The sequence below is a fragment of the Triturus cristatus genome, chromosome 11, assembly GCF_964204655.1.
Source record: "Triturus cristatus chromosome 11, aTriCri1.1, whole genome shotgun sequence".
Taxonomy (NCBI): domain Eukaryota; kingdom Metazoa; phylum Chordata; class Amphibia; order Caudata; family Salamandridae; genus Triturus; species Triturus cristatus.
Window position 1 is genome coordinate 278356314 of NC_140594.1, and position 27209 is coordinate 278383522.

Genomic DNA, 27209 nt, shown 5'->3' on the forward strand with positions numbered 1-27209 from the left:
GGGTGACTTATGATTCCCGTAACAGTTTTCTGCCTTATCTTCGTTTTACACATGCCATTGGGGCCCCGTTTGATACATCATCCAAAATAGGTAGCAAACCAATACTGCCCCTAATGGAAATTTATAAGTTGAAATGCCTACCTATGTTAACAGATTGGGCTGGAATATGGGGCATCTGAGAATGTGCTCTTCTTCAGCTGGGGGAGAACCGTTTTTGCAGACGTTTGTTGGGTCTAGTTCCAGGCACCTCCCAGTATTTCTTGCATGGGGAATTGGGGCTGGTCTACGTTACAGACCTAGTGTGGCATGCCCCACTCCTCCTCTGGGTTTCAATATCAAGTAATCAGAAAGCAACTTTTAAGCAAGAAGTTATGACTGCTTGGCATGTGATCAGGATCCCATGGATGAATTATATAAATAAAACAGTGGAAGCCCAGACTTACTCACCACACCTCTTGCCATATCAAGAGGGGAAAGCAGTAAGGTTAAGTAGCTCTACCTGGGGTGTGTAGTCGCTAGTAGGGAGGGCAGGGAGATTATAGAGCCCAAATTGAAAGAGCTGGTTAGCATTCACACCGTTAGAAGTGTTGAGGCATATCTTTCATACAAAAACAATGGTTGTGAAAGTGTACTCTTGATGAAATTCTGCACGGGAACTATCAGATGTCATCTCTGATTTCCTATAGGTCAGTTTGACTCTATGTCCATTTTACTTTGCCCATGCGATGAATCTTTTCCTCAATCTTTGTCTCACTTTTGTTGTAAATTTTATCAAACATTTAGATGTAAATACTTAGTACCAATTCTTAAAACTCGTGGTTTTTATCAGCAGAAATCTGCACTATATTTTCTCTGTAATTTGCCTGACTATTCTGTGTGTTATTTCAATGGGACCATTTTTAAAAATGCCTTACTCTGGCGCAAGTCCATTGATTTCTAGCTCTCTTCCAAGTTCAAATGCTCATTTCGTTGTATATGTATTGGAGCACATCTATTGCTATTAATTTTAATTTTTTAAACACTCACCCATGTGGAAGATGGCTGAATTACACGGCGTGCGGCCACATGGCATAATACTGTTCTTAATTATGTTTTTATGTAACTTTATTGTATTTTAATCTACTTTATATTATGCTTGTTCTTTTATGATTATATGGGTATAAATGAATACAGATTAATAATGCTAGGTAATACTCCCCTTGTCCTTACTGTGTTAGCGATAAGGCTGAAGGAAGGTAGAACAAGCTACAGTGCCTGGCCTGTGGATTGCCTAAAAGGACTGTCCCCGGTGACTTCTACCTGCAGCTTCCTTCTCTAAACAGGTTGCCTGGGGCCTTGTTAGTAAAAGTTCAGTCCTGGATCTAGCATGTAATACATCCCTAAGGTTAAAATGATGTAATGGTGGAAAGTACAATGTGCATTGATCCAAATTAGATTATTGCATAATAGCTCACTGGTCTTCATATGATAAACAATCAAACGGATTTGTTAAACGGTGGGCACTTACCAAACCAATGAGCTGGGATTTATTTGTTGTTATGAGAACACAAGTCCTTCTGATGTGTCCTCATCAGGCCAGTCTAAATAAAACATGGCCAAAACGCAATAAACATTATTATACCAGTGAATCAAAAAAGGACTAAACAACTATAAGAGACTTTTTCATATTATAAAAAATAAGAAATGAACCCTTATTTCCGAAAAAGCACCTCGTGGTGCAAATAAGGACACTGAAACAAGTGTGTCCTGCCCCCGAATAAAATGAAAACAGAATGAGCGATGAAAGAATGAATGGTTTTCATGCAGCTAAGATATGTAAAAAAATGAATGATAGACTGATATAATTTTGAGATGAATTAAAGAATTATATAAAAGTAGGAGTGTAGACTGGAAATAACGTTATGTGTTACCCTTTGAGAATAATTATAATTGATCACTAAGAAGAATGAAAGTTATTGTAACAATTCACTAAAGAACAGCCTACCTCTCCCATTCAGAGGTTTGGGAGAGGGGAGAGGAGTGGCGCTGCGGCCAGGGCGACTGCGGCCAGGGCGACTGATTCCGGAATCTGGGGATCACGGTTGGATCCCCAGCTCCAGCGGCAGATTAGCCCAGCACCATGTGACTCTGGGCAATAGCTTGCTTAATCTTCCCGACGGCCCCCAGCGCCTAGAGACCCTTACGGGTGAGTGTTCGCGCTTTACAAATGTGAATATTATTATTATGTGGGAGCCAAGCATGTCACACACTTACTATTTCTTATTTGTCTCCTGTCCAACTATTGGACTGTTCAGAAACGGTTCCAGTCCTAGGTGACAACGGCAGGGATGCTCCACCCCTATGTTAGCTCACCCTCGGTGCACAGCAGCACCACTCCTCTTCTCAGCGTATTTTTCCCCTCCTCTTGTTGCTGGTCACCCATCACCCTCTACGACTCACCAGAACATTCTCTCCCATCCCCCTCTACGAGTCACCAGAACATTCTTTCCCATCCCCCTCCACGAGTTACCGGAACATTCTCTCCCATCGCCCTCTACCAGTCACCAGAACATTCTTTCCCATGCCCCTCTTAGAGTCACCAGAACATTCTCTCCCACCACCCTCTACGACTCACTAGAAAATGTTCTCCCATCACCCTCAACGAGTCACCACAACATTCTTTCCTATGCCCCTCCACGACTCACCAGAATATTCTCTCCTATACCCCTCCACGAGTCACCAGAACCTTCTTTCCCATGCCCCTCCACGAGTCACCAGAACATTCTCACCCATCACCCTCTACGAGTCACCAGAACATTCTTTCCCATCCTCCTCCACGAGTCACCAGAACATTCTCTCCCATCACCCTTTACCAGTCACCAGAACTGTCGTGTCTACTCTCTCAATGACGACAGACACGGAGGGTTCTATGTTCACGTTCTTTATTATCATTCCTTACACCAGCATGTCATTCCCTCAACTGTCGACCTGACCTCCTACCCCGCCTCTTCCTGTCGCTCCTCGTCCTCCCCTATCTCCGCCCATCCTGCTCCGCCCATACAACCACTAGACCCCACATCTCCACATCTCCCCCTTTGTTAGCAATGAACGGGGTCACTAAGAGTTACATCTCCTCAATCAGCCGCTTGGGCTGGCAGATCGTTTGTCGTGGACGGAGTGTTCGGCCTTCAGGCACTGTGTTAGATTCTGTTCCGGGTGGCTGCCCCACTGGACTGTCACCCTTGCTCTGTGTCGCAGGCTGCAGAGTGTGTGAAGTTGCATGTTGCGACTCTAGAGTCTCCTGCAGAACCGGGCTACACTTCTGAAAGTGAGACACATTCCGGGTTACCCGCCTGGTGTCTGACTCTGCTGTCAGCATGGTGCCTTTCTGACGAATGACCGTCAGAGGTTCCGCTCTGAACTTGCTGTCTGTCTTCTTGGACTGTTCTTGTTTGACGATCACGCAGTCCCCTTCGTGGAACGAGAGAGAGCGAGCCCGCCGTCTCCCATCGGCGTATGCTTTCATGGTGTCCTTGCGAGCTTTGTCGGTGGCTTCGACCTCCCGATGAATACGGGTGGGAGAAATGGGTCGCAGCGCTCCCTCCCAAGTGGGTATCCGGGTCCTGACCGGGCGCCCCAGCATGAGTGTAGCAGGGCATTTGCCCGTGGTGGCATGCGGCGTCGTCCGGTAGGCTCGGAGCACATCATTGAGGGCCGCCTGCGGGTCTCTTTTGTCCAGAGCAGCCTGTTGGAATGTCCTTTTTAAGGTGGCCATGAACCTCTCCGCTGTGCCGTTGGCCTGCGGCCATAGGGGTGTGATCCGTCGGTGTCGCACATTCATGAGCGTCAGGAAATCACTGAATTCCCGGCCATTGAACGGAGGCCCATTGTCTGTTTTCACCTCCGCGGGTAGACCCCAGGCTGCAAATACTTCATCCAGGATGGTGAGCGTGGCAGCTGCGTTGGTGGATGGGACGAACCGGGCGATGGGAAACCTTGAGTACTCATCTATTATAACTAGCACGTACTTGCCCGAAGACATGGGGCCGTAGAAGTCCATGGCCAGCTCTTGCCATACCCCTGGTGGCAGGGGTGTCATCTGGAGTGGAGCGGGTGGGTCTCCTTGCCTTACCACTTGGCACTGCAGGCAGTCTTTTAGGGTGTGCTCTACCATCTTGTCTAGGAAGGGGAACCAGACACGTTCACGAAGCGCTCTTTTCGTCGTGACTACTCCTCGATGACTTTCGTGTGCCAGGTTGACGACTCCCTGTCTCAGTTGTTGGGGTATCACAATTCGGACGTCTCGCAGCAGTAGGCCATCAGGTGTGACGGATAGTTCTTCGCACACATTCCGGAATGCTTGCCACTCCTGACGCCTTGTGGTGTCACCTTTTTCGTCCTCCACCTCTTCGTGCCGCCATCTGTTCGTTCGGACCCTTTGGATTACCTGCTGCAGCATGGTGTCCTGCTGGGTGGCGTCCAGGATGGCCTCCAGGGGGACCGCCGGTGGCCGCGCTTGGTCCACCACAAAATGGACATACTCGTCTGCCATGGACGGCGTGTCTCGCTGAGAGTCTTCTGGGTGGCGCGACATATAGTCAGCCGGGTTGGCAGCCTTCCCTGGCTTGTGCACGATCGTGAATGTGTATTCTTGCAGACGGAGTCCCCACCTCTCGATGCGGGGTGGCATCTTGGACCGGGGGTTGCCATAGATGGTGACGAGGGCTTGGTGGTCTGTTACCATGGTGAAATGCTTCCCGTAGATGAACACATGGAAGTGCTCACACGCCCACACCACCGCAAGGCTCTCCTTTTCCGGCTGGGAATAGGCTTTCTCCGTGTCGGAAAGGCTCCGGCTGGCGTGTGCCACAATGTGGCGGTGGTCTGTGTCCTGGTCATATTGAGCCAGGATGGCTCCTAGCCCGACGGGGCTTGCGTCCACTGTGATTTCAGTCTTGCGATCTGGGCTGAAATAGGCCAGGCTTTCCACCGAGCCTACCGCACTCTTGATGGCCTGAAAGGCATGCTCGCATTCGGGAGTCCACTCAAAAGCCTGTCCTTGCTTGGTGAGCGTGCGAAGTGGGTGGCTTATTGTGGCATAGTCCTTGATATACCTCGAGCAGTAACTCGCCATGCCGAGGAAGGATCGCACGTCACTGACGTCAAGTGGACTCTTGGTGCTGTTCAGAGTACTCACTTTGGCAGGGTCTGGTTGCATTCCGGCTCCTGAAAAGATGTGGCCAAAGAATTTCAGTTGCGACTGATGGAACTCGCATTTCTCCTTGTTGAGCGTGAGGTTAGCCTCCAGGAGAGCATGGCAAACCCTATCTAGAGCCGTGTCGTGGGCCTGGAGCGTCGCCCCATAGACTAGAATGTCATCGCTGTAGTTCAGCGTATTTGGGATGTGATGTATCGTTTGCCGGATAGCTTCTTGGAATATTTCAGCGGCTGATGAAATGCCGAAATTCAGTCTCTTGTACCTGAACAACCCGAGGTGCGTTGCAAACGTTGTGATATAGCGGGAGCTCTCGTGCAGTTCCAGTTGATGATAGCCTTTGTGTAAGTCCAGTTTGGAAAACACCCTCGCCCCATTGAGGGCGGCAATCATGTCACTTAGGTGAGGTCCGGGATGGCGTTCTCTCTCAATGGCGGTGTTGGGCATTCTCATGTCCACACAGAGTCGCACTTTCCCGGGTGTGCCTTTCTTTGGGACGATCACAACGGGAGATACCCATGGTGTGGCGCCCTCCGTCCGTTCGATGATGCCGGCGTCCAGCAGGTCTTGTAGCTCATCCTCCACCGCTTGCTGAAGGTGGAACGGGACCTTCCGCGGGTGTTGGGCAACCGGGCGGACCTTGTCATTTATGTGAAGGCGGATCTGACCTCTGTTCATTTTCCCGAGTCCAGAAAACAGTTTTGGGAACTTGTGCACGGTGTCATTTTCACCAGTAACGCGGTACAGGATTTCCACCAGTTTCAACCGTTCAGCGGTTGGCAGACTGAGGAGACAGTCAGCTTCCGGTCCCTCGATGACGTGAATCACGGCCGGAATGGATGTTGTTCGGTGCCTTAGCGTCGTTGAAAACTTCCCCAGGCATGGGAGCGGCTTCCTGGACATCCAGGTGTAGACACGCACATGTGCGGGATCGAGCCGAGGCCGAGGGTTCATTTTCTGATACTCAGTCACTGGGATGTAGTTGAGGGATGCCCCGCTGTCCATCACGAACTTTGTGGGGTGCGTGCCAACGCAAATGTCCAGCCGAGGGTATTTTTTGAGCTGATCGGGATCGGCAATCATGTTTGCATACTCTACAGAGTATTCGTGTTCACTCGACGGTGATTCGGAGTCTCTTGACGGTGATCTTCTAGACCATCTTGACGACCGTGACTCCCTGCTCGACTGGGAGGATTTGGAGGAGGACTTCCGGCGGTCGCGTACCGCCCGCGCGTGGTGGCGGCGTGTCTCACCTCTTGGTGACCTCGTGGAGGCTTTTCCTTCTCCCGGCGGTAGTCGCCGCACATTGTCTCAAAATGGTTGTTGCGACCACACTTGTGGCACTTCTGTCCCAGGGCCGGGCACGCTCCGATATGAGGGAAGTCGTACCCGCATCGGTAGCATCTTCTCAATGGCGCCTTTTTCCCATGATCCTGGCGCCTGCTTCTCTTCCCCGAGTCAGGCCGTCGATGACCGGGGTGACGGTGGTGTCTTGATGGCGGCCGAGCTCGTCGTTCCCGCTCTCTCGACCACCGGCGAGGGCGGTCGGTGCGTACTTGACAGACTACCTCCTTGCGGTCCACGCGTCCTGCCTCCATTGTCTTGGCTTGCTCTTCGGTCTGATCATGGAGTCTCGTGATCTCTTCAATTTCATCCAGCGTGTGGCTCTTTTTTAGTAACTTCCTGCGTAGCGTCTCCGACTGGCAGCCGTCAATCACCCGTAGGCGAATGGCGTCATCCGTTGAGAACTCATCGAATTCACAGTGGCGCGCCAGGCGCCGCAACCTTGTGATGTATGAGCCCATGACTTCATCCTTTTCTTGTCGCGCTCTTTGGAATACGTAGCGTTCATAATCTACATTCTTCTTGTGCACAAACTTCCGATCCAGGGCGGCGCGCACATTCGCATACGTTCCCGCGTCCGCGGCGGGGAGTTCCTTTATCATCTTGCTGACATCCTTGCCCACGAGGTTCCGAAGTGCGATCAGTTGATCTTCGTCCCCTGTCACCTTCGAGCCCTTAATGTAGTCCTCGAAGTCTTCAATCCACTCTTCCCAGCGAGGGCCCATGCTGCTCCCGACCACGAGCGCTAGGGGTTCTGGGGGGCGCAGGTGCGTCATCCCCATGATGATTGGCTTCACATCTTGGCGCGCTGGAGAATGGGCTGGGGACCCATGATTTGACATCGCGGTGTGTGCGTGATGCGTGCAGCGGCAGCGCAGAGCAGGTCCAGGGGATCCCTCGTGGAGTCTTGCTCAGTATTCAGGGAGATCCCCACGTTTTCTCTTTTTTTTTTTTTTGTATTTGCCTGTGCTTGATGATATTTCACTGTTGCCTGACTTCAAAATGGCCGCCCGGGCCTCTTTACATGGAGCGTCCGAGAGTCCGCCTGACTTTAAGATGGCCGCCGGTTGGGGAGCGTGTGCAGATGTCCCACGTGGTGCCGGGCTCTCGAGTCATTCATTCCAGAGGCAGCGCGCTGCTTGAACGGCTCCTCTCACGGTCTGTTTCATTTATTGTTGTTTCTTTCACTCACGGCTTCACAGGCAGGCGGGCAGTCCTCACGTTCGCTGCTCCGATCACTCTGGGGAAACACGCGCGCCGGCGCTTTCACTTTTCTTCTTGCCTGTCACGGCGGCGGTCCTCCTCACCACAGGGCGCTCGCTCCCTCAGCGGCTTGCCACGGCAGCGGTCCTCTCGCACTCGCTCAGGCTCTTCACACGCTGTCGCGGGTGACGGCGCTTTCGCTGGTTCCTTGCTACCAGCCTCTCATCAGCTTACTCGGCGTGCTGGTGTTTCGGGAGAGCATCCAGCTCCATCCCACCCTCGTCGCCAGCTGTCGTGTCTACTCTCTCAATGACGACAGACACGGAGGGTTCTATGTTCACGTTCTTTATTATCATTCCTTACACCAGCATGTCATTCCCTCAACTGTCGACCTGACCTCCTACCCCGCCTCTTCCTGTCGCTCCTCGTCCTCCCCTATCTCCGCCCATCCTGCTCCGCCCATACAACCACTAGACCCCACATCTCCACAAGAACATTCTTTCCCATGCCCCTCCCGAGTCACCAGAATATTCTCTCCCATCACCCTCCACGACTCACCAGAACATTCTCTACCATCACCCACTACCACTCACCAGAACATTCTCTCCCATCCCCCTCCACGAGTCACCGGAACATTCTTTCCCACACCCCCTCCACGAGTCACCAGAACATTCTCACCCGTCACCCTCTACCAATCACCAGAACATTCTTTCCCATGCCCCTCCACGAGTCACCAGAACATTTTCTCCCATCACCCTCAACGACTCACCAGAACATTCTCTCCCATCCCCCTCCACGAGTCACCAGAACATTCTTTCCTATGCCCCTCCACGAGTCACCAGAACATTCTCACCCATCACCCTCTACGAGTCAGCATAACATTCTTTCCCTCACCTCCTCCATGACGCACCAGAACATTCTCACCCATCACCCTCTACGAGTCACCAGAACATTCTCTCCCATCCCCCTCCACGAGTCACCGGAACATTCTTTCCCATGCCCCTCCACGAGCCACCAGAACATTTTCTCCCATCACCCTCAATTTAGGATCCGATCAATCACGATAATGGTGCCTGAGAGGGGAAGAAGATTGCTTGCTTGGAGCAGTCTTTGACGTAGACCAGAGTAGCTCATATGTAGAAAGAGAGCTGAATGGCTATCCAGTGTACTTTTTAATCGACACCAGTGATATCCATTGTACTGTAAGAAGAGTGGAAGTTCCAAACCTGCCCCTCTCGGGAAAGCATGTCCAAGTTGTAGGTGTTGTAAACAAACAAAGCGAATCCAGTTTCAACCAAAAACCCTGTGAAGTTTGGTCTCCTTAAGAGGACCATCAGTTTGTGATTCGTGATGCGAGCCCCGTCAATTTTTTGGGCAGAGATTTGCTCTGTAAATTTAACTGTGTGATACAGTACACCGGATGGTGTTGAGCTTTAAACACATGATGAGAATAATACTTTTAAATTGTACACACTGAAACCCATTGTTGGGCTATTCCGTGTTCTGGCAAAAGAGAACCTGCCATCCGACTTAAAGGATTTTGTGCAGGATGGAAAAATGCTTATTTCAAGATTCCTGCAAATTAGGTTGGGAACTGCTACTTAGCTTTAATGTGCCCTGATGTGCATTATGTAGATAAATTAGATAGCCAGGGAATTGGGTTTTCGAGGAAAGCTAAACATAGTGCTTCACAAATAGTAGGCTGTATTTGTGTTGCCTTGACCCCACTCTGTAGGAGTGATTTCAAATGACTTGATTAGAAAGCTGTCTACCTGAGGGGATAAACTCGCACCAGCACAGCTGGTGCCTTGTTAGTTGCCAATACAGAACTAGTTGCTATTAGCGCTATGAACTTGTAACTTAGGCTTCCTTAAGATAGTTTGCTCACAAAAGAAGGTGTAGCTTGCAAAACATTACACGCCCTGCAATGTTGCACTTTTGTGCCAGTTAAGAGTAAGGAGATCAACAAATATGTGAATATTACAAGTCTATTTCGGGAAGCAATAGGGAAAGAATTTCCTGCCGTGTGAAAATGGCTTAGTGGGGTTGGTGGTGGACACTTGGCACTATATTGAAACCTATTTTTATTCTGTGAGTTTTTGTCTTTAAGAACAAATTTGATTAGGTTATCTCACAATATATAGGGGTCGCAGCCCCACATTGGCCACAGCGATGTAGGCTTAATTTGTATCAATACCATATTTCTGACAAATAACAACACCCACCAAACACGTAGGTGTCATAAACGATAAACTTACAGACAGGTTCCAGTCTCCGAGTTTGTACAAGCGGTGCAATCATCATAGTGTGCCACATTAATATACTACTTACACATATTTTAAAAACTCTCATTGGGGATATACCAATACAGAACAACACAGCAAGACAATTCTCAGGGGTCCCACTCAGGCAGTGGGGGGAAGGTCGATACCGCAATAATCTGCCCATCTAGTCCATATTTTGCTGTGTTTAGCGGGGTATCCACGGGCCTCGAAAACAGCAATCTCAGCCCCCATACATTTGTCCAGTTAAGTTTCCCATTTACCCAGGGTTGGGGGTGATGGTGCCTTCCACATTTGGGCTATATCTCTTTTGGCCACTGCGAGAGCTAAAAACAAGAGGTGTTGTTTATACCTATTCCCCCCTATATCTTCCGTGGCATGTAACAAGAAAAGGCGGGGGTCGAGCGGGAGATCCCAGGACAGCACCTCATGAAGACATGAGCGAATTCGGTGCCAAAACGGCTGTAACGCCGAGCAGCTCCAAACCGTGTGTAAGAAGGACCCCTCCTCCCCAGTACACCTCAAGCATACAAGGGACGGAATAACCCCCATCCGCCATAGAAGTAGCCTAGTGTAATATGCGCAGTGTAGATATTTAAATTGGATAAGCTGAAAGCGCATGGACACCGCTGCACCCCTAGGGCTGGCGATGGCTTCGGCCCAATCATCGTCAGTGAGTTCAGGTATGTTTGCTTGCCAAGCAAGCCTTGTCATGTCCAGTGTGGTGGGTGAATAGGTTGTCAGTGTTTGATAGACCCGTTTGATCTTGTGAGGTCCTAGATCCCCTGTAAGCAGTCGCCCCTCCAATGGTTGAAACTCAGGGAGGAATTCTAATGTGTGGATCTGGGGACGAAGTGCGTGTCGGAGCTGAAGGAACTTATAGAATTGTGTTTTCTGTAAATCGAAATCGGTCTGTAATTGCTGAAAAGATTTCATGGTGGTGCAGCGCATTACATCGCCAAGAGTCGAAATCCCGAACCGGTCCCACCCTTTGAACCCCGTTAATACTGCTACAGAGCGGAGATATGTGCCCTGCCATAAGGGGGTCATTTGAGTAAGCGTCCCCTTCCAGCCCATCTGTTGGGTCTTGACCCGCCAGAGCTGTATCACCACTCTGCCGGCCGGTGGTAAGTGAGCGAGGCAAACCGTGCTGTATAATAAATGAAGGCGCGGGACCTGATCCATAGCAGCATGTTCCGCCGAATATGCTGGATCCGTGGGGGAACAGTACCACCATTCATTTATTACCATCACATGGGACGCTACATAATAGGCATAAACATCTGCTGTGGCGATCCTGCCGCAATATGTGGATTGTGTACATGTGCGGAGCGCCACTCTGACCACGCCTCCGTTCCACATGAATTTATTTTGTATGGCTGCTACTTGTGCAAACCATGTACGCGGAATGGGGTATGGATAATTCTGTAGACGATATAAAATACGGGGCAGTGATGCCATTTTAAAAATGGCTGACCGCCCGTACAGGGAGAGAGGACCACACAGTGGTTTTGTTATGAAGACTAACCATTAAAGGGGAGATATTGCGAGCCCAGAAGACTTTCGGACAAGGGAAAGTATATATGCCAAGATACTTGAAGCCCTCCATCGCCCGGGAAAGGTGCGATGCCCAGGTGTCGCATCCTTGATGTCCGCACACTGGAAATAAAATAGATTTGGCGGGGTTCGCATGGAGGCCCGAGGTACCTCCAAAAACCCTAAGGATTTCAAGTATACGAGGACCCGAGTTCAAGGGATCGGTAATGAAAAAGAGGACATCGTCCGCATACAAAGCTATTCGGTCCGAACGCGACTGGGACCAGTCGAACCCCCGAAGGACCGGATCACTCCGAACCCACACTGCCAGGGGCTCTATCGCAAGAGCAAATAACAGCGGGGATAGGGGGCAACCCTGCCTGGTGCCCATTCTGTGAGTTTTTGGAATTCGTTTTTTTTATGATAAGGGTATCAAAATTGATGAATGGAAAGAATTCAGAACAGTGGAGAGAAATAAGCTAATGGTAAGGGATTGAAAAGAAGGAAGAAATAGAATTTGAAGAAAGGTGGTGATGTGTCTATGACGAGCTGAAGGAGTTAGTCGAATCTAGACGTAAGCAACAACAGTCAGTAAACGTTTTCTGGATTGTCATGAAGGAAAATGCTGGATTTTTTTTTGTGATGGCTCTGTAAGCTTTCAGACGGGGGAAATTGGTGATGCAGTGCCGCTATTTTTCGTTTGCATTTAATCACATACTACTATATATTACTTATAACCAATGCTTTCATCATAGATACTGAATTCCATGTGAAATACTTCAGTTGCAAGACAAAAGAAATATACATCATTGTGCCAAAATAAATAGCTTAATCATTGCTTAATCAAGCTTTCATTGGTGCTATTTAGCTAGTAGACATGGAACAGGTTCAGCTTTTGGCTGCTTTTGCAAGCCCCGTCTCCAAAGGTTCAGCCTACATTGGTTGGCATCATGAGGGCTTGAATAATCTGAAATACATTTAATGCTGTTCTAAACAGGGAACCTCAAAATATGCCTCAAACATCTTACGAGGGCACTGCTTTTTGGACTGTGGCAGCGGCTCTAGCCAGTCGTACACAAACAAACAAAGGTCCAGAGCATGCTTTGGTCGTGGGCACACGCAAAGGTCAGTTGGTTCATGGCTCAATCCAAAGGGGAATAAGTCCATGTGTACAAAGGCCCGGTACAGAGAGCACATCGACACTGAGTGTACAGAAGCCTGGCACAGGAGAAGATAGTGCATGTATGCACATAGGCCTCCCACTGATACTGTGGATACAACAAAGTATGTGTACTGAAGCATGACAAAGAAGCACTCAGACACTATATGAAGAGAGGCGAATATAGGCGTTTACATCGCATGCGTTTAAAACGCATGCAATTACAATGCGGTCGTTACAACGACTGCGTTGTTACATCGCAGTACCCTTACAACGCAAGTCGTTACAACGACTTGTTGTAGGGGGCGTGCTGGACTTAGGAATAGTATAATTTACTATTCCAACTCCAGTGTTTGCAGCAGTAGGGAAGGTGTTGGAATAGTAAATTATGCTATTCTTTAGTTTAGAGCGCCCCCTACAGCAAGTCATTGTAACAACTCGCTTTGTAATGGTACTGCAATGTAACAACATGGTCGTTGTAACAACCACATTGTAATCGCATGCGTTGTAACCCATGCAATGTGATGGCTGTTTTCCAGAGAGGCGTGGAAACGGGGAGAGTGCATGGAGTAAGAGCAAAGAGGCCTGACAAGGGGGTGAAAATAGAGCATATGCATAGAGGCCCAGTACATGGGAGAAAATAGAGATCCAGATCAAGATATGGTAGAAAACACATTATAGGAACATGGACCAAGTACTGGGGACTTATAGTGAGGCACTGTAAAAACAACGTGAAAAGCGCCACAAGCTTAGAACACAGCAGAATGTCGGGACTGATCTACATCTTTTCTCTAGGTGCAAGTGTAACTTAAGGCTGGAGTAAGTTGCATTGTGCACATGCATACAGTATGTACCTTTCACAATGGCTGTAATCCACTAATGTCTGCACACAAAAAGGGATTTCCTTCGGCCTAGTGTATGTAAGTAGTGTATACAAAAATTTAACTTTTTGGGTATTCACAAACATTTTGTTTAAAATTTCCTTTTGTTTGAACGTTAATTATTTTGCCTGAGACGTACACTACACTAGGGTAAAGTGGTAGTTGCTTCATTGCAAGTATTTAGACATTTTGCAAATGTATTTCTCACATTTCAATGCATATCTAAGTTGCACTTGACTGGTCCAGACAGAAGCAGCGCTAAACGTGCATCAAAGCATGCAATGTTCATAGTGAGGGAATAAGTATGAGAAACAACCACTGTAAAAATGATTTATAGGAAATCAAAAATGCAGTTTTAAAGATCTACATTCCACAATTTCCTTAATGCCAAAGCGTGCAATGCACAAGTGCTCATACTAGGTTGTGAGGGAGGATCATGGGATTAGATGCAAAGACTTAAGCCCCAAATTTCAAACTGTAAAATATACTGAATCTTTGTCCCAATTTCTTTTGTGGTGATCATCTTTCACATAGAGTATACATAATTAGACGGCTCTGTAATTACAACTATAAAACAACGTGGAGCGCTCAATTTCCATCCTTTATTTCATTTGACTAGGAGGGTGCAAGGAGGGTGCAAAATCCTTGGGAACCTGGAAATTGTTGCTAAAGAGCCCCATTACCAATTTGCTGTTAACAATGGAAGGCTTAGTGGTTCTTTGAAAGAGAGCTCGGATTGCCTTAGATTCAAGGAGTAAGTAGTGGTTAAAACACGAATGTGTTTGACAAAACCATTCACCTGAAACTGGTCAAACGACATAATTTTGATGGCTGGGAAAAAAATATAATTCGATTAGTATGAGAGGGGTCTAATAGTACCAAACTGAAATGTTTTTTACATTTAAAGTGTTGGCTGCTATGAGAACGTTCGCGACCCTAACTCCAGAGGTTGCCAGTATTGAAATATAATGATTTAAATATTGCTTATAAATGTAGAATTTCTAGCGTGTGCTGTACAGTAGATCGGGGTGAAGAACGCATGCCGTCCTGTGTCCAGCAACATTTCTAAGACACATTTCTGTTGCTGTGCAGTGTTAAAATAATCATGTGAAACCTCTGAGCTGAAACAGATATTCAATGGCCTACCGCGCATTGAAGACCTTCATTAGCCTTGATCCTCAATTAATAATCAGGCATCACCAATAAAGGAGTTCAACAAATTGGCTGATCTAACCACACTTCATACTAAACTTAACAGAACATCACTGCAGTGGGACAAAATCATAACAATGTGGTGTAAAATAGCATGACGAACAACAAGTTAAGCCCTACCTGCATCCCTGATAGAGAAATAAAAGCCGCCTAAAACAACAGCCATGAAGCACTCATTAAAAAGCTTGAAGTAACTCAAGAAGAAGCTTGAAGAATCTCAAGCACAAATGTGAAGAGCTATTCCCCATAGTGTTTCCAACAAACATTTAAAACAATATAAGCAAAAGACCCACAGATGATGGACGGAATGCAGAGCAAATCAAACATTCTCCCCCCAGTCAATAGATCTGGGTTATAGCCATTGTTCTTTTGCTCACCATGCCACCCCAGTTTAGACAGAGCCATATGCAAATCAGTCTTGACCCTGTGCCTTATGGGAACAGTCCAGACCGAACTGCCAACCCAGGACCCCCCTGGACCAGAAACAAGCATCCTGGGACCGGTTTTGTCCGGCATCACCCCTCATCAGCCAGGCTAGCTTGATTCCAGTGGCACAGTGAGCCCGGGATACACATCTGTTTCCATAGGGGGACCTTCCTGTACATAAACAGTCATTAGCCTTATGTTGTTTTCATGTGTGCAACGCAAAAACATTGCACCTGGGTAAAACCAGGTTCTCCCTGGTCCTAATTATGGCACTGCCTCCTATTTATGCCTCCCAAGTAAGTAGGAGGCAGCGTCAGAATCAATGGGTGTTGCGGTGGAATGCCCATCATAACACCCATAGCGTGAAAAGGGGCCTTATTTACAAGGCAGCGTTAAGCCACGTTAAGTAAATAAGGCGAAGCCCCTATCACCACAGGAACTTCGTAAAAAGTGTCGTTCCCCTGGCGATAGGGGCTTGTATATATGCTCCAATGTATTAAAGGCAGACGTTGGAGTGAGTCAAGCACTCCAATATAGCTACAAAATAAAAATATTACCCTACTCATACCAACTCTCCATCTCACATTGGACCCCCGACACAGAAAACATGAATAGCGACTGTACATGTCTAAATTACTCCCTGCCACCCCAAACCCGCCAGATCTAATAGGCCGCCGTGGTCCATGCAGGTAACAGCGGTGGGGCGGTGGGGCCAGGTAAGGGGGGATTTCGAGGGACGATGCAGAGGGAAAATCAATTATTTATTTAATTTTCCCTCTGCATCGTCCCTCGAAATCCCACCTAACCCTGGCCCCACCGCTGTTACCTGCACGAACCGCGGCTGATAATACTGAGACAGCGCCTAATTACATGAATTCACTGCCACCTAGCAACACGCTTGACTGCACACCTGGCCTAACTAATGCGAAATGAGTAGTGACGTGTTAATCTCACAGGAATTAAACGGTGTACAGTTTCACAAACATACAAACAGGCAATGTTTCTATGCGCTGGTTTCTAAGCAAAGATCTCCAGAGAACTGTTCTGGAACTGAGAGGAGGGGGCAAAGAGGGGAGGCCCCTGCTGACAGAAAGAGAGACAGAGAGCAGGTACCTGCTACTCAAAGAGGGCTGATGGGAGACACCTACCTGAATACTGGGGTGAGAGCAGTGCTTAATTTCTTTTTTTTTTTTAAATTACAAAAAAGTGCATAGGCCCTCGTCAGGAGGCCACTACTGTTTGTACCGCCCATTGCTCCTGCCAGCGCTGCCAATAATAGTACCAACACAACTACTAACCCTCACGCTCCTACAAGTGTGACAATTCAGACTATTCCAGGCCCCCACAGCTAAAAGAATGACTTGGACAGCAGGCATCAGTCATTTTTTTATGCATATTGAAATAATAAACAACAGTTATTGTGCTCAGCTCTAAATTAGACAAACAATGCCACCATATTGGAGACAATGATAAGTGCCAGCGTTCAAAATTAAGTTCCTTTGCCCGCACCGGAAACCACTGGCTCAAATTAAGCACTGGTTTAGAGTAGTGGGAGGCAGACATTCACACATGATAGAAGTAAAAGGGATAGCAAAGGGAGTCACACGTGCTGGGTGGGGGATAGGCAGGTGCTGGCTGGGGTAAGAGGCATGCACATGCTGGTGGAGGAGTGTGGCGAGAGAAAGAAATCTGTCAGTGAAAACGGGGAACAAAAAATGACAGATGGGGATATCCTTGCATAGGAGAGAAGAGGGGGCTCAAATCACCCGCTTAGTAAGGGAGCGGCACAAAGCGCACCTGGAGAGGGGTGAGTAAAATGGCAGCAATCTGCGAGTGAGGGGAGAGAAAGAAACATGCACCTTCTTGATCGTGTGGGTGAAAGAGACATGCATCTGTCTCTCTCAGAGAGCGAGTGGGAGAGAAAGAAGATTTAATTTCGAGAGGAGCAAGTACCTGGAGGGGATGGGCAGAGGGCAGTGAGACAGTGTATTCTGATGGAAGGTGGGGAGGAGTGTAGTGAGAGGCGGGAGTATTCTGGGGTTCCAGGATGAGGGGAGACAGGCATCGGCAGAAGAAGAGAGGGTCTGATTGAGATACAAATAAAATACACAGCAAATAGCAAGCAATATAATTAGATAACCCTCGCTCCAGAACCTGGGTAGTCTATCTACATCTGGACTCTCTCTGGTACTGGGTAATCTAGATACTGCAAATCTCTCTCTGGTACTGGGTACTCTAGCTACTGCAAAACTCTCTCTGGTATGGGTACTCTAGCTACGAGGACTCTATCTGGTACTAGGTAATATGCCCACTTCATACTCTGCATACTCAGTCTACCCCAGAAACCAGGTGTTCAGCTATGTCTAGAGCACACCTGTTCGAGGCTCTCCAGTGCCTAGGTTCATCTGCCTTCTCCAGAGCCCAAGCACTACACTCCCTTAGCACTAAACTCATTCCAAATCCCTGGCACTTTGCCCACTCCATTCTACAAGTACTTCCAGGTCCTACTACCCAGACCTTCTTCCAACACCAGGACCAGGCACTCTGTCCACTCCTGGGCCCCGTGTACTCAGGTCCCTGGTACAGTGCCCTCTCTGCATTGGGGATCATAGCCCTGCAACAGGGAGCACACATCACACCGACCCCCAAGAAGTCCGGACTGAGTCATGGAGAATTGACATACATCCAGGGATCACTGATCTTCGACCAGGAGGGCATACTTGTGCAGAAGAGCATAGACCTGCATAGTGACAACAAAAAGCACAGACTGGATAGATAGCATACACCCATGCATGGGAAAGCAGGCATGCCCAGAAGAGAACAGACCTTCATCAGAGTAGCAGTTGACATCCAACAAGCACTGGCTCTCAGAGATCAGAAGTTAGGTTATGGGAGAGGTGAGCAGGTTTGTAGGAAGCTGCACGTTAGACAATGTACTATGGGGCTGGGGACTGTTATATTAAGGCATTATACTGCTACAAATTGGACTACAGGAGAGACTTACACACTCTTACAAAATGTATATGAATTAGAGGTAAGCTATAGCCTACCATGTGATACCTGGAGACTCATGCATAATATTAGATAATATATTTTCAAAGAATGAGTACCATAATAAGTGAAGACAAACAAGTTATTGAAATTAGGCGGCATTAGAGCTTCAGGCATAAACAGAAAGGAACAGAGTTGTGTAGAAAGCACCAGGAAATCATGTGTAATGTTAGAGGCGGTGCAACGTCCGTCTGTACTGGTAAGAACACACAAGGAAAGAACTGTTGGCCTTTATTGGCCTCAACTACTGTTGGAATCTATGTTTACGGTGAGTATCACTTGCTATCTATCTACAGTCACTCTTACACGGACACACAGCTAGATGAATGCCGTGTGACAGACATCAAAAACTGACAGATGTATATACGACAGAAGTATGGACACACTGGATGGTGAGACCAGCACACTGACAAATTCATGGACAGGCAACCTATATAACTTTTATTTAATACATTTTTTTACACTGGTCGCTACCAGATCACGCGAGGGGTGTCCCACCACTTTACTAGAGAGTGAAGCAAACAATAGATGTTGAAGCAGAGTGGGGTGCATGGAGAGGCAGACAAGAAAGCAGGGTGTGATGGGGAGCTCAGAAATAGGTAGGATGAGGTGGCCAAGAGTGAGCTGCTCAATCCACGGAGTCATTATAGGCGAGATGGTCAGTTGGGTCCAATTTAAGAGGTAACTGAGTCTAGCTGGTGTGGTACGAGTCACTTTTTGTCCATGCATAGCCATTATCAAGTTAGCATTGATTATGGTGAGGCAGTCTTTGACAAACGAGACCTGTTTGCTTGGATAGAATGGTGTATTGGCAGGCAGAACTTTGTTCTGGGATCATGGAGGACCCACATGATGTTGTGGAAGAATTAGTATGACGTGCTCTCCGTGGCTTAGGCCTACTGCCAATCTAGCCTGCAAATTCTGGACCAGTTGAGTGAATTTTAGATTGGTGCAATCCTGCGAGTAGCAATTGAGACAAGGCTAGGATTCCAGTACTCCAGTATGTTAATCTATCCTGGTGTTACTTTGCCAGTATGTTGGACAGAGGAGATATTCGGCTCAAACAGGACTCTACACCGATGCATGGAACTGAATTCCTGGCCTTTACGCTAGATAAGTGTCATTAGCAGATACGTCTTCCGCTGTGCTTACTGTAGTCTCACTTCCCTTTGGCAGACATTTTGTTGTGGTGTCCCTCTGGCCCAGCCAGTTGACACGCATCCAATTTCAGACTGGTGGAAGCTATCTGATTATCATGTGTCCCTCTTGACAGGGTCAGTCTTGGGCATGGGCGATATGTGGTACAAAAGGGGGTGGTGATGGACGGAGCATCAGAACCAAACACTCACACCCAGTCAACAGATCTGGGTTTGATCCATCACCGTTCTTTAGCCCACTCTGCCACCCCAGTTCAGACATGGCCATATGCAAATCAGTCTGACCCTGTGCCTCATGGGAACAGTCCAGCCCGAACTTCCAAGCCATGCCTTTCCTGGACCGGAAACAAGCTTCCTAGGACCGGTTTCTGGCATTTCAGCCGTCCTCAGCCAGGCTTGCTTGAATCCAGTGGCAAAGTGAGCAAGGGACTCACGTCTGAGCATACCCTGCCAACTTGTAGTGAACAAAGCGGTACAAAAGGGGGTGGTGATGGACGGAGCATCAGAACCAATCAAACACTCACACCCAGTCAACAGATCTGGGTTTGATCCATCACCGTTCTTTAGCCCACTCTGCCACCCCAGTTCAGACATGGCCATAAGCAATGGTGGAAGCTATCTGATTATCATGTGTCCCTCTTGACAGGGTCAGTCTTGGGCATGGGCGATATGTGCCCACCCCAGGGCGCCAATATTCTGAGGTGCCCAGCAGGGAGCTGCCTGACTTACTGTCATGCAAACCGCAGCTCATTCAGCCCACTTGGTCTCAATCAGGTCCCGTTAAAAACTTTATAATCAGCCCTTAATGTATCTCAGCGTAATTGTTTGCACCCCATCAAGCCCCAGTCCTCCTCCCATCTTCTTCACACCTCCTGCTGTCACAACACAACGACCTCCCACCCCCACAACAAACACCCAATGTTCTTTCCGCCTAGGGCGCTGTGCCTGTAAATCCAATGTAGGGCCAACCCTGACTCTTGTGAACTCTTTAGCTGAAAGATAAGTCATTGGTGTCAGTGATTTATATGGAAATATAAAGTGCAGGTACTTACTCTTTAGAGTACCCGTTTCCTTTTTTATTTCATAGTGTACATGTTTGCTTATGTGCCGTACTATCCTATTAAATGTATTGCAGCAGTGATGAGAAGTGCAGGTACTCTCCCTTTTAAATTAGAGTAGTGCAGGTACTCAGTACTCGACAGTACCTGCCCATTTTACGCACTCGTTGGCATACTGGTCTGCTGAGTGACTACACAGAGACGTTTTAAGGCATGGACAAAGTGGGCAACTGCCTAGGACCCCCACCTTCCAAGGATCCTTTGGAAAGTGAACCTTCGCTCTGTCTCACCTCTAGACATTACTCACTTGCTCTCACTTTGCCCCAGGTCATGTTAGGGATTTTTGGAGTCACTAAGAAGACGTATTTTTTTGTTTCATCGCCTTTCAGAAAGTCTTTTTTTTTTGTTATATCATGCCAGCCTGAATTAGCAGAAAATAGTTTAAAAAGAAAAAAATCATAGCGTTTTCGAAAAGGGGCCCCTAAAATATGGGTTTCCTGGGGCACCTAATATATGTGTTGCCTAGGGCCCCAAAAACCCTTAAGATGGCACTGAGTCTCATTGCTCAGAATAGCTCAGCACTGGGGAAGAAAGGCGCGTGTTGAAGTGGAGGGCGGGGAGTAAGTGTCCTTGAGTGGTGCGTCTACATCAGGCTCTAACTGATGAAGGACCACTCAGACAGCCCGAAAAGGCGTCGGTGGGCTCAGTGGGCGGGCTGAGAGCATGACAGAGACGAAAGGGGAACACTTGGATGGACAGGAAGGAGGGGTGGGCAGACGGACAGACAGGAGTGAGGGGAGATAGGGTGAATCATAGCTAGATGATGGGGGCGCTGAAAAGAAACGCATATGAATTTGAATTAAGGGTTAATTGACAGGGGGACAAGCAGAAGGGTCAGGCAGGTGTGAAGGACGAACAAACCGGGGGGCAACCAAGGTTAGACAGGTAGGAAGAAGGGATGGTCGGAGACAGGTGGACAAACGGAAGAGACATGTGGACAGGATGGGCATACAAACAGATGGACTGATTGAAGAATGGGCAGACGGACAATAATAACGCCCGGGTGATACCCCGGCAGACAGACGGACAGAACAGATGAATGGCTACTTACCTTGGCTAAAGCCTCTTCCTGCGCCGGACTGAGATCGCCCACTCTCCCACTCATGGTGTCAAAGACTGAGGGTCCTCGTGGCAGTCAGTGATACGGCTCAGTCTGACTCCTGCGGTTCTTGTAACACTGATCTTTTCTCACTTTGTGTATATTTTTTTCTGCTTCCTCACCTCTCCTTCCCTCTCTCGCCTCTTTGTCTCTCTTGTGCAGAAACACTCTCTTGAGCATCCAAACCGCACCCTCGCACCAGCCCTGCCACTCCCCTCAGTGCCCCGCCCCTCCTCTGCTCTCCTCAGGTCTCACTTCTTGTCCCTTCCGCCCTCTCTGCGCTCTCGGCTCAGAGACTCTTCTGTTCCGGTGTTTTGTCTCTTCCTGCAGCTTTCCCGTCCCCGGAGCCCCGGTGTTGCGTAATACTTGGTATCCCAGGGGAAATGCGTCTTCTTTGCACTGTGCTGTTTTCGGAGCGCTTTCTTATTAGACAGCTCAGACAGGTGGCATCCTGCCCTGCCTCGTAGGGGCAACGAGAAGCATGCGCGCTCTGAGCACTACCACTACTGCTAGAAAACACCTGTAACCTTTTGGTTAACCCCTTCAGTGAAGGTCTCAGTAAAGCGCTGGACGGGCTCGGTTTGTTCACCTTCCCATCAGCTCTGAATGATAACGGGCAACGACCGCCTGTCTGGAGAGTCCGAGAAATACAGACGATCGAATGTAAACGAGCGAAATAAGCGAAGACCTTAATACGAACAAAAGCATTGGCAAAGCCAATAAGTCGCGCCATTGGAAACAATTGTTTTTGCCAATGGATTTTAGCAATGCTGTGTAGCATGGCTAAAGAGCAAACAAAAGAAGGCGCTAGATGCACCCTTTGGCGTGGATACGAAAGCAAAGATTTGGTTACAAAATCCTTCTGCTCCATGCCTCGGCCCTTTCTTCGACAAACATCTAAGCTAAAGACGTTTTAAGGCATGTGGGCAGTCGCCAAGGACCCCACCTTCCAAGGGGTCCCTTGGGGAAATGAAGTTTCTCTGTAGCTCACTTTTGTGTACCTCTGTCTTAACCTTTAACGTATAATTCTATATTGTTAAGCAACCTAGAGCTTGAATTAGTTAAACATGGGTAATACAATCAAAGTTGTTCCTAAGAGGGGTCCCCAAAATATTTTTTGTTCAGGGCCTCAAAAATCCCCAAGATGACACTACTGTCCTGTGGCTCTCTGTAGCTTTTGGAGCCTACCTGGAGTGTATCCAGAGCGGAGCTCTTCAAGGCGGGAGCTCTACACCCTGCCGGACATCGAGGCCTTGCCTGGCGCTCGTGGTTGGGTCGCCCCGGGAGCCGGTGGACTTGGGGTTCCGAGCTCTGGGCAGGCCGCCCTGCTGTGCTTCTGCAGGCAGCTCTCTTGGATCTGGGGTCCCCCCCCATCAGGGAAGTGCTCAAAGACTCCAGGCCACCGGCTGGAAGCAGAGCTCTCGGTATGACCCGGGCGGCCTGGTTTTGGGGCAGGGCAATCCCTGGTGCCACAGCAGTTCTTTGGGCCTAATTTGCATTTGTCGCTTTCTCCCCCTTACGAGGGAATTTAAGGGCCCAGTGATCCCTTTTGCTCACTGTGGAGGAGACACTTCTCTGTTGACTCCAGAGGTGCTGGGCGCTACTGGGGACATCACACAGAGGGCCTATGCCGGGTATGCGGTAGGGTGGGAGACAGCGTGTCCGGCAACAAAGAGGGCGCCCGAAAGGCAGTGGGGCGGTATAAGTACCTTCCCCCCAATTCTCTGTGCACCGGAAATGACACTGCCAGTGCGTACGGCTGTGGGACTCCTCCCCAGGATCCCAAGACTAGAAGGGTGATGTTGGTGGCACTAAGGTGGCCTCCATTTTAGGTGGCCCACTGCGTGAGCCGCGGGTAGCTGAATAGTGCCTATAAAGGCAACACTCCCCACCCTTTGCCAAGTTAGCATGCACAATGGAATAAATAAATACACAACACAATTTTTTGTCGGGAAAAGATTGCTGCAGGTTTGTTCCATACAAAAGTATGCAACATGGTGGGTTAGCTTACGGGCGATCCAAGGGTAGGCAGCGGTGACTGACCTATGCTGCCCTGCCTGCCTGATGAGCCAAATTGCACTGTGGCCAACCCAATTAGTGCTACCAGTTATGATGGAATCCCTCTCCCTTGGATTCCGTGGACCACTGGTCCACCATCTTACACGGGCCCTTTTTTCGGGCGGAGCGTTGCAAGGCCAGCCCAAGATTGTTAAGGCTTACAACCACCCTAAGGACTAGTGGGGCACCAACAATTTTCTTCCAGGGACCTGCCCTAAGAATCCCTGGGATTTGGCACTGACACCCCAATTGTGCTCCTGAAGATATACCCTTCTGTACCATTTGGCCTCTGTATCGCCCAGTAACTCTGCCAAAGCACTGGAAGTGGCCTCCGCCGCCTCCAGAGCCCCCCAACAAGGACTGTCGTTTTCCTCACTTGCAACCTGCTAATTCCAGGGCCTCACTAAGGTCCAGTAAGAACAGATCCATGCCCACCTTTGACAGGTGCACCCCGTCCTCCTCAAAATATCCTTTGGTATTGGCATGAAATAGCCTGTGCCTGATGAAGCCAAAGCCCCTTTGGTCCGTGAACTTGCGCATGGCGCTGTTTACCCTTTTCCGGGAATGTTCAATTGCCTCACATGACCTGACACCTTGCCAGACCCTTCGCCTGACTATTTCCGACCACCATAGCTCGCATTGCCCAATGTAATTGCTGATTTCATCCAAATCTGCCATCATTGCCTGCAACAATACCCCTCTGCCCATAACCGTGAGATCGTTGCCTCCAAGGTGGATGACCAAGATGTTCGGGGGCCTCCCCCCTGCCATCCTCTGCTGCAGTTTGTTGAGCAGGCTGTACCATCTCATGCCAGGGTACCCCAGTCAGACTATCTGTGTCTGTGAAAACCTGTGCTTTAAAGTCCTGTGTTCCGCCCATTGTGCCAACCTGGCGACGCACGAGTGGCCGATCACCTACACCTTGAACCCTGGCAAAATAAATGGATGCAAATTTTCACACACTATTTAATGATGCTACACATTACACACCGCTAATCTAGTAACAAACCACATCACACTGCATGCAGAACTGCACAATATACATTAACAATTTAATGAAATTTTTGAGCAATATCATTCTGTTGGTGCTCTGAGCCCGTTCCAACCCATCACGGGCGGATGTAGTGCTCAGGACAACATGACTCCCAGCGTCCTACCTTCTTTATGAGCTCTAGTGAGAGGCCAACCTTGAAAGCCGCTGTGGCCGAGCCAATTCTAAACGAATGACTAGAAAACCTTTTGTCTGGGTGCGCATGACCTGACAAAACCAAGCAAGCCATCATGATCCGGTCCACCTGAAATGTTGTGAGTGGCACTAGATTAGCATGAATTAAATAATAGCCTGCTGAATTTGGGCGGATGGCTAAATACTTGCTGACCAGCGCGACCGGGCAGTACCGTTTGTCCCCCAGAGGCTGCAAAACTACGTCTGTCCCTCGCCCTGCCTGGTCAGTTTTAGATCTTCTGATGTGTATCTTTAGGGAGTCACTAGTCAGCTGGACATCCTGACTACATAAAGCGTCTCCTGACCTATCCTTTTTGGATCTAGCAACCAATTCGCTCATCCTAAACGCACCGAAAATGCCAGGCAGAATGCCGCTGCAAAGAGACTGGCCTCGAAGTGGGAATTCGTGGCCTTCCCAACCGCCTCTAACATGCCTTGCAGTGTGCTGAAATCGATAGGTACCCTTGTGTCTGGAACCCAGATCTGTTCTCTAGCCCATCCCTTGAGAGCAGCCCGAATGAGGAAGGTCTTAGCTGGATCCTGCGACCCCATGAGTTTAGCATTGTGACTTTCAGCCACTAAGTGGCTTGTGACCCACAAATGGCTCTTCCCCTGTTCTTTTGTCCACAGTACAAATGATTGAACTCTGTGCTCCATAGGAGTCAAATTCTGCCCCTGCGCCCCATAGACTTTCCAAAAAGTGGAGACATAGGCCTTACACCGCTTCGTGGTCCCAGGTGCAAGGAAAAGTTCACCCATTCTCCTTAAGTGCTGTTCCACCATAGAATATGCCAGAGATGTACCGGGAAGGGGGAAGGTCATCTCTGCTCTCGCTCGTGGCCATGCCTCCCGGAAATGGAGCCACTGAAAATGAGAGAGAGCGTCAGCCGCCACGTTCTTGACTCCCTCAATGTGTCTCGCCCTGAAGTCATGTTGCGCAGACAAGCCCGACTAGTTCCCTTAGCAAACAAAGAACCAGGGGGCACTTAGCTGTTTGCCCATTGATGGCCTGCACCACTGCCATGTTGTCCAACCAGAACAGGACTCTCTTGGATGCTAACGCCTCAGGCCATAAGTGCAGGGCAGCCACTATGGCAAACAACTCAAGTACAGTGACATTCGCTGTGATCTTCCTGTGCCAGGTATTCAGCCACTTTCGGCACACCACTCACTGCCCATTATTGCCCCAAAGCCCTCCCTGCCTGACGCATCAGTGAATAGGCAGTTCTGGGATACCCACCCATGGGGATCTTCATATCACAACACCATTGAAATTCATCAAAAACTCAGCCCACATTAGTAGGTCCTCCTTCAAACCTTTACTCAGTCTGACCATGTGATGTTTCTTCTTCACATTGGCTGTGGCCCTGGCTAGTCTCCTTGCAAAAACCCTGTCCGCTGGGATCACCCTGGCTCTGAAATGTAGTTTATCTAAGAGGCTCTGGATGACACCCAGTGGGGCCTTGTCCTTACCCAAGATATCTCACAAAAAATGAGAGGGGCCCCCTTTTTCCTTTTTTTGCCAAAGGAGTAGGGCACCAAATAGACCTTAGTCAAAAAAGAAATCCCCTTTGGGCAACCTAATTCACCAAAACATATACACTTATACACATAATACCACCAGAACATAACAACAACACCCTCAAAGGCCAAGTGCTGTGTGACAGGTTCGACGGGGCTCAGGAAGATAACAGGGACAGTGACTCTCTATCTCTATTGCAGCCTAGGGACTGGCCCTTTAACGAAGACACGGACTCGGGGGAGGCGGAGTTCGCCCCTGTGACATCAGCCATTGTCGACCTATCCGTGTCCTCCAAGCCATTGAAGAAGGACGATCTGGAAGACGCCAGCGCGAAAGCCGAGCCCAGCGAAGGAGAGTGGAAGCTGACGCCGGAGGAGCAGAGACTAAGGGAACCCAACCAGGACGACGGGAGAGAGTCCGGGAGCAGAGCGGAAGCCACAGAGGAAAGGCCAGGAGGCCGAATACATCGCGCATCGCCCAGCCACACTTCAGGAGAAGTGTGGCTACCCGAGGTACGCAAGAGAATCCGGGGGCTGTTCTCATTCAAAGGGGGAAGCGGGTGAAGTGTCAACGGGCTGTCCAGAAGAAGGTGGGGTTGAGGAGCCTGATCGCTTAGGGGTCCTTCGATTAGGGGGAAAACGCTTAGGCTCTCACACTTGGTGGCGGTCCATGGTGATTACTTCCCGCACTCCCTTTTCCCAATCAGATAAGAGACGTAGAACGTCCACCTAAAGCCCTGTTC

At 48.9% G+C, this 27209-nt stretch overlaps 1 protein-coding gene across 5 annotated transcripts in view; it reads right to left on the minus strand.

Moving 5' to 3' along the window:
• Window positions 1-27209, minus strand: part of LOC146784025 (SEC14-like protein 2) — a 418275-nt gene that overhangs the window by 318539 nt on the left and 72527 nt on the right. Inside the window, exon 1 of one of the 5 annotated variants that reach the window (XM_085635838.1) lies at window positions 21615-21878. The exons of the other annotated variants lie outside the window; for them this stretch is intronic. Within the exon in view, the coding sequence (XP_085491964.1) occupies window positions 21615-21668 (54 nt within the window). The 5' untranslated portion in view covers window positions 21669-21878. Of the gene's footprint in view, window positions 1-21614; window positions 21879-27209 lie in introns of those variants that run through there. 5 annotated transcript variants of the gene reach the window in all.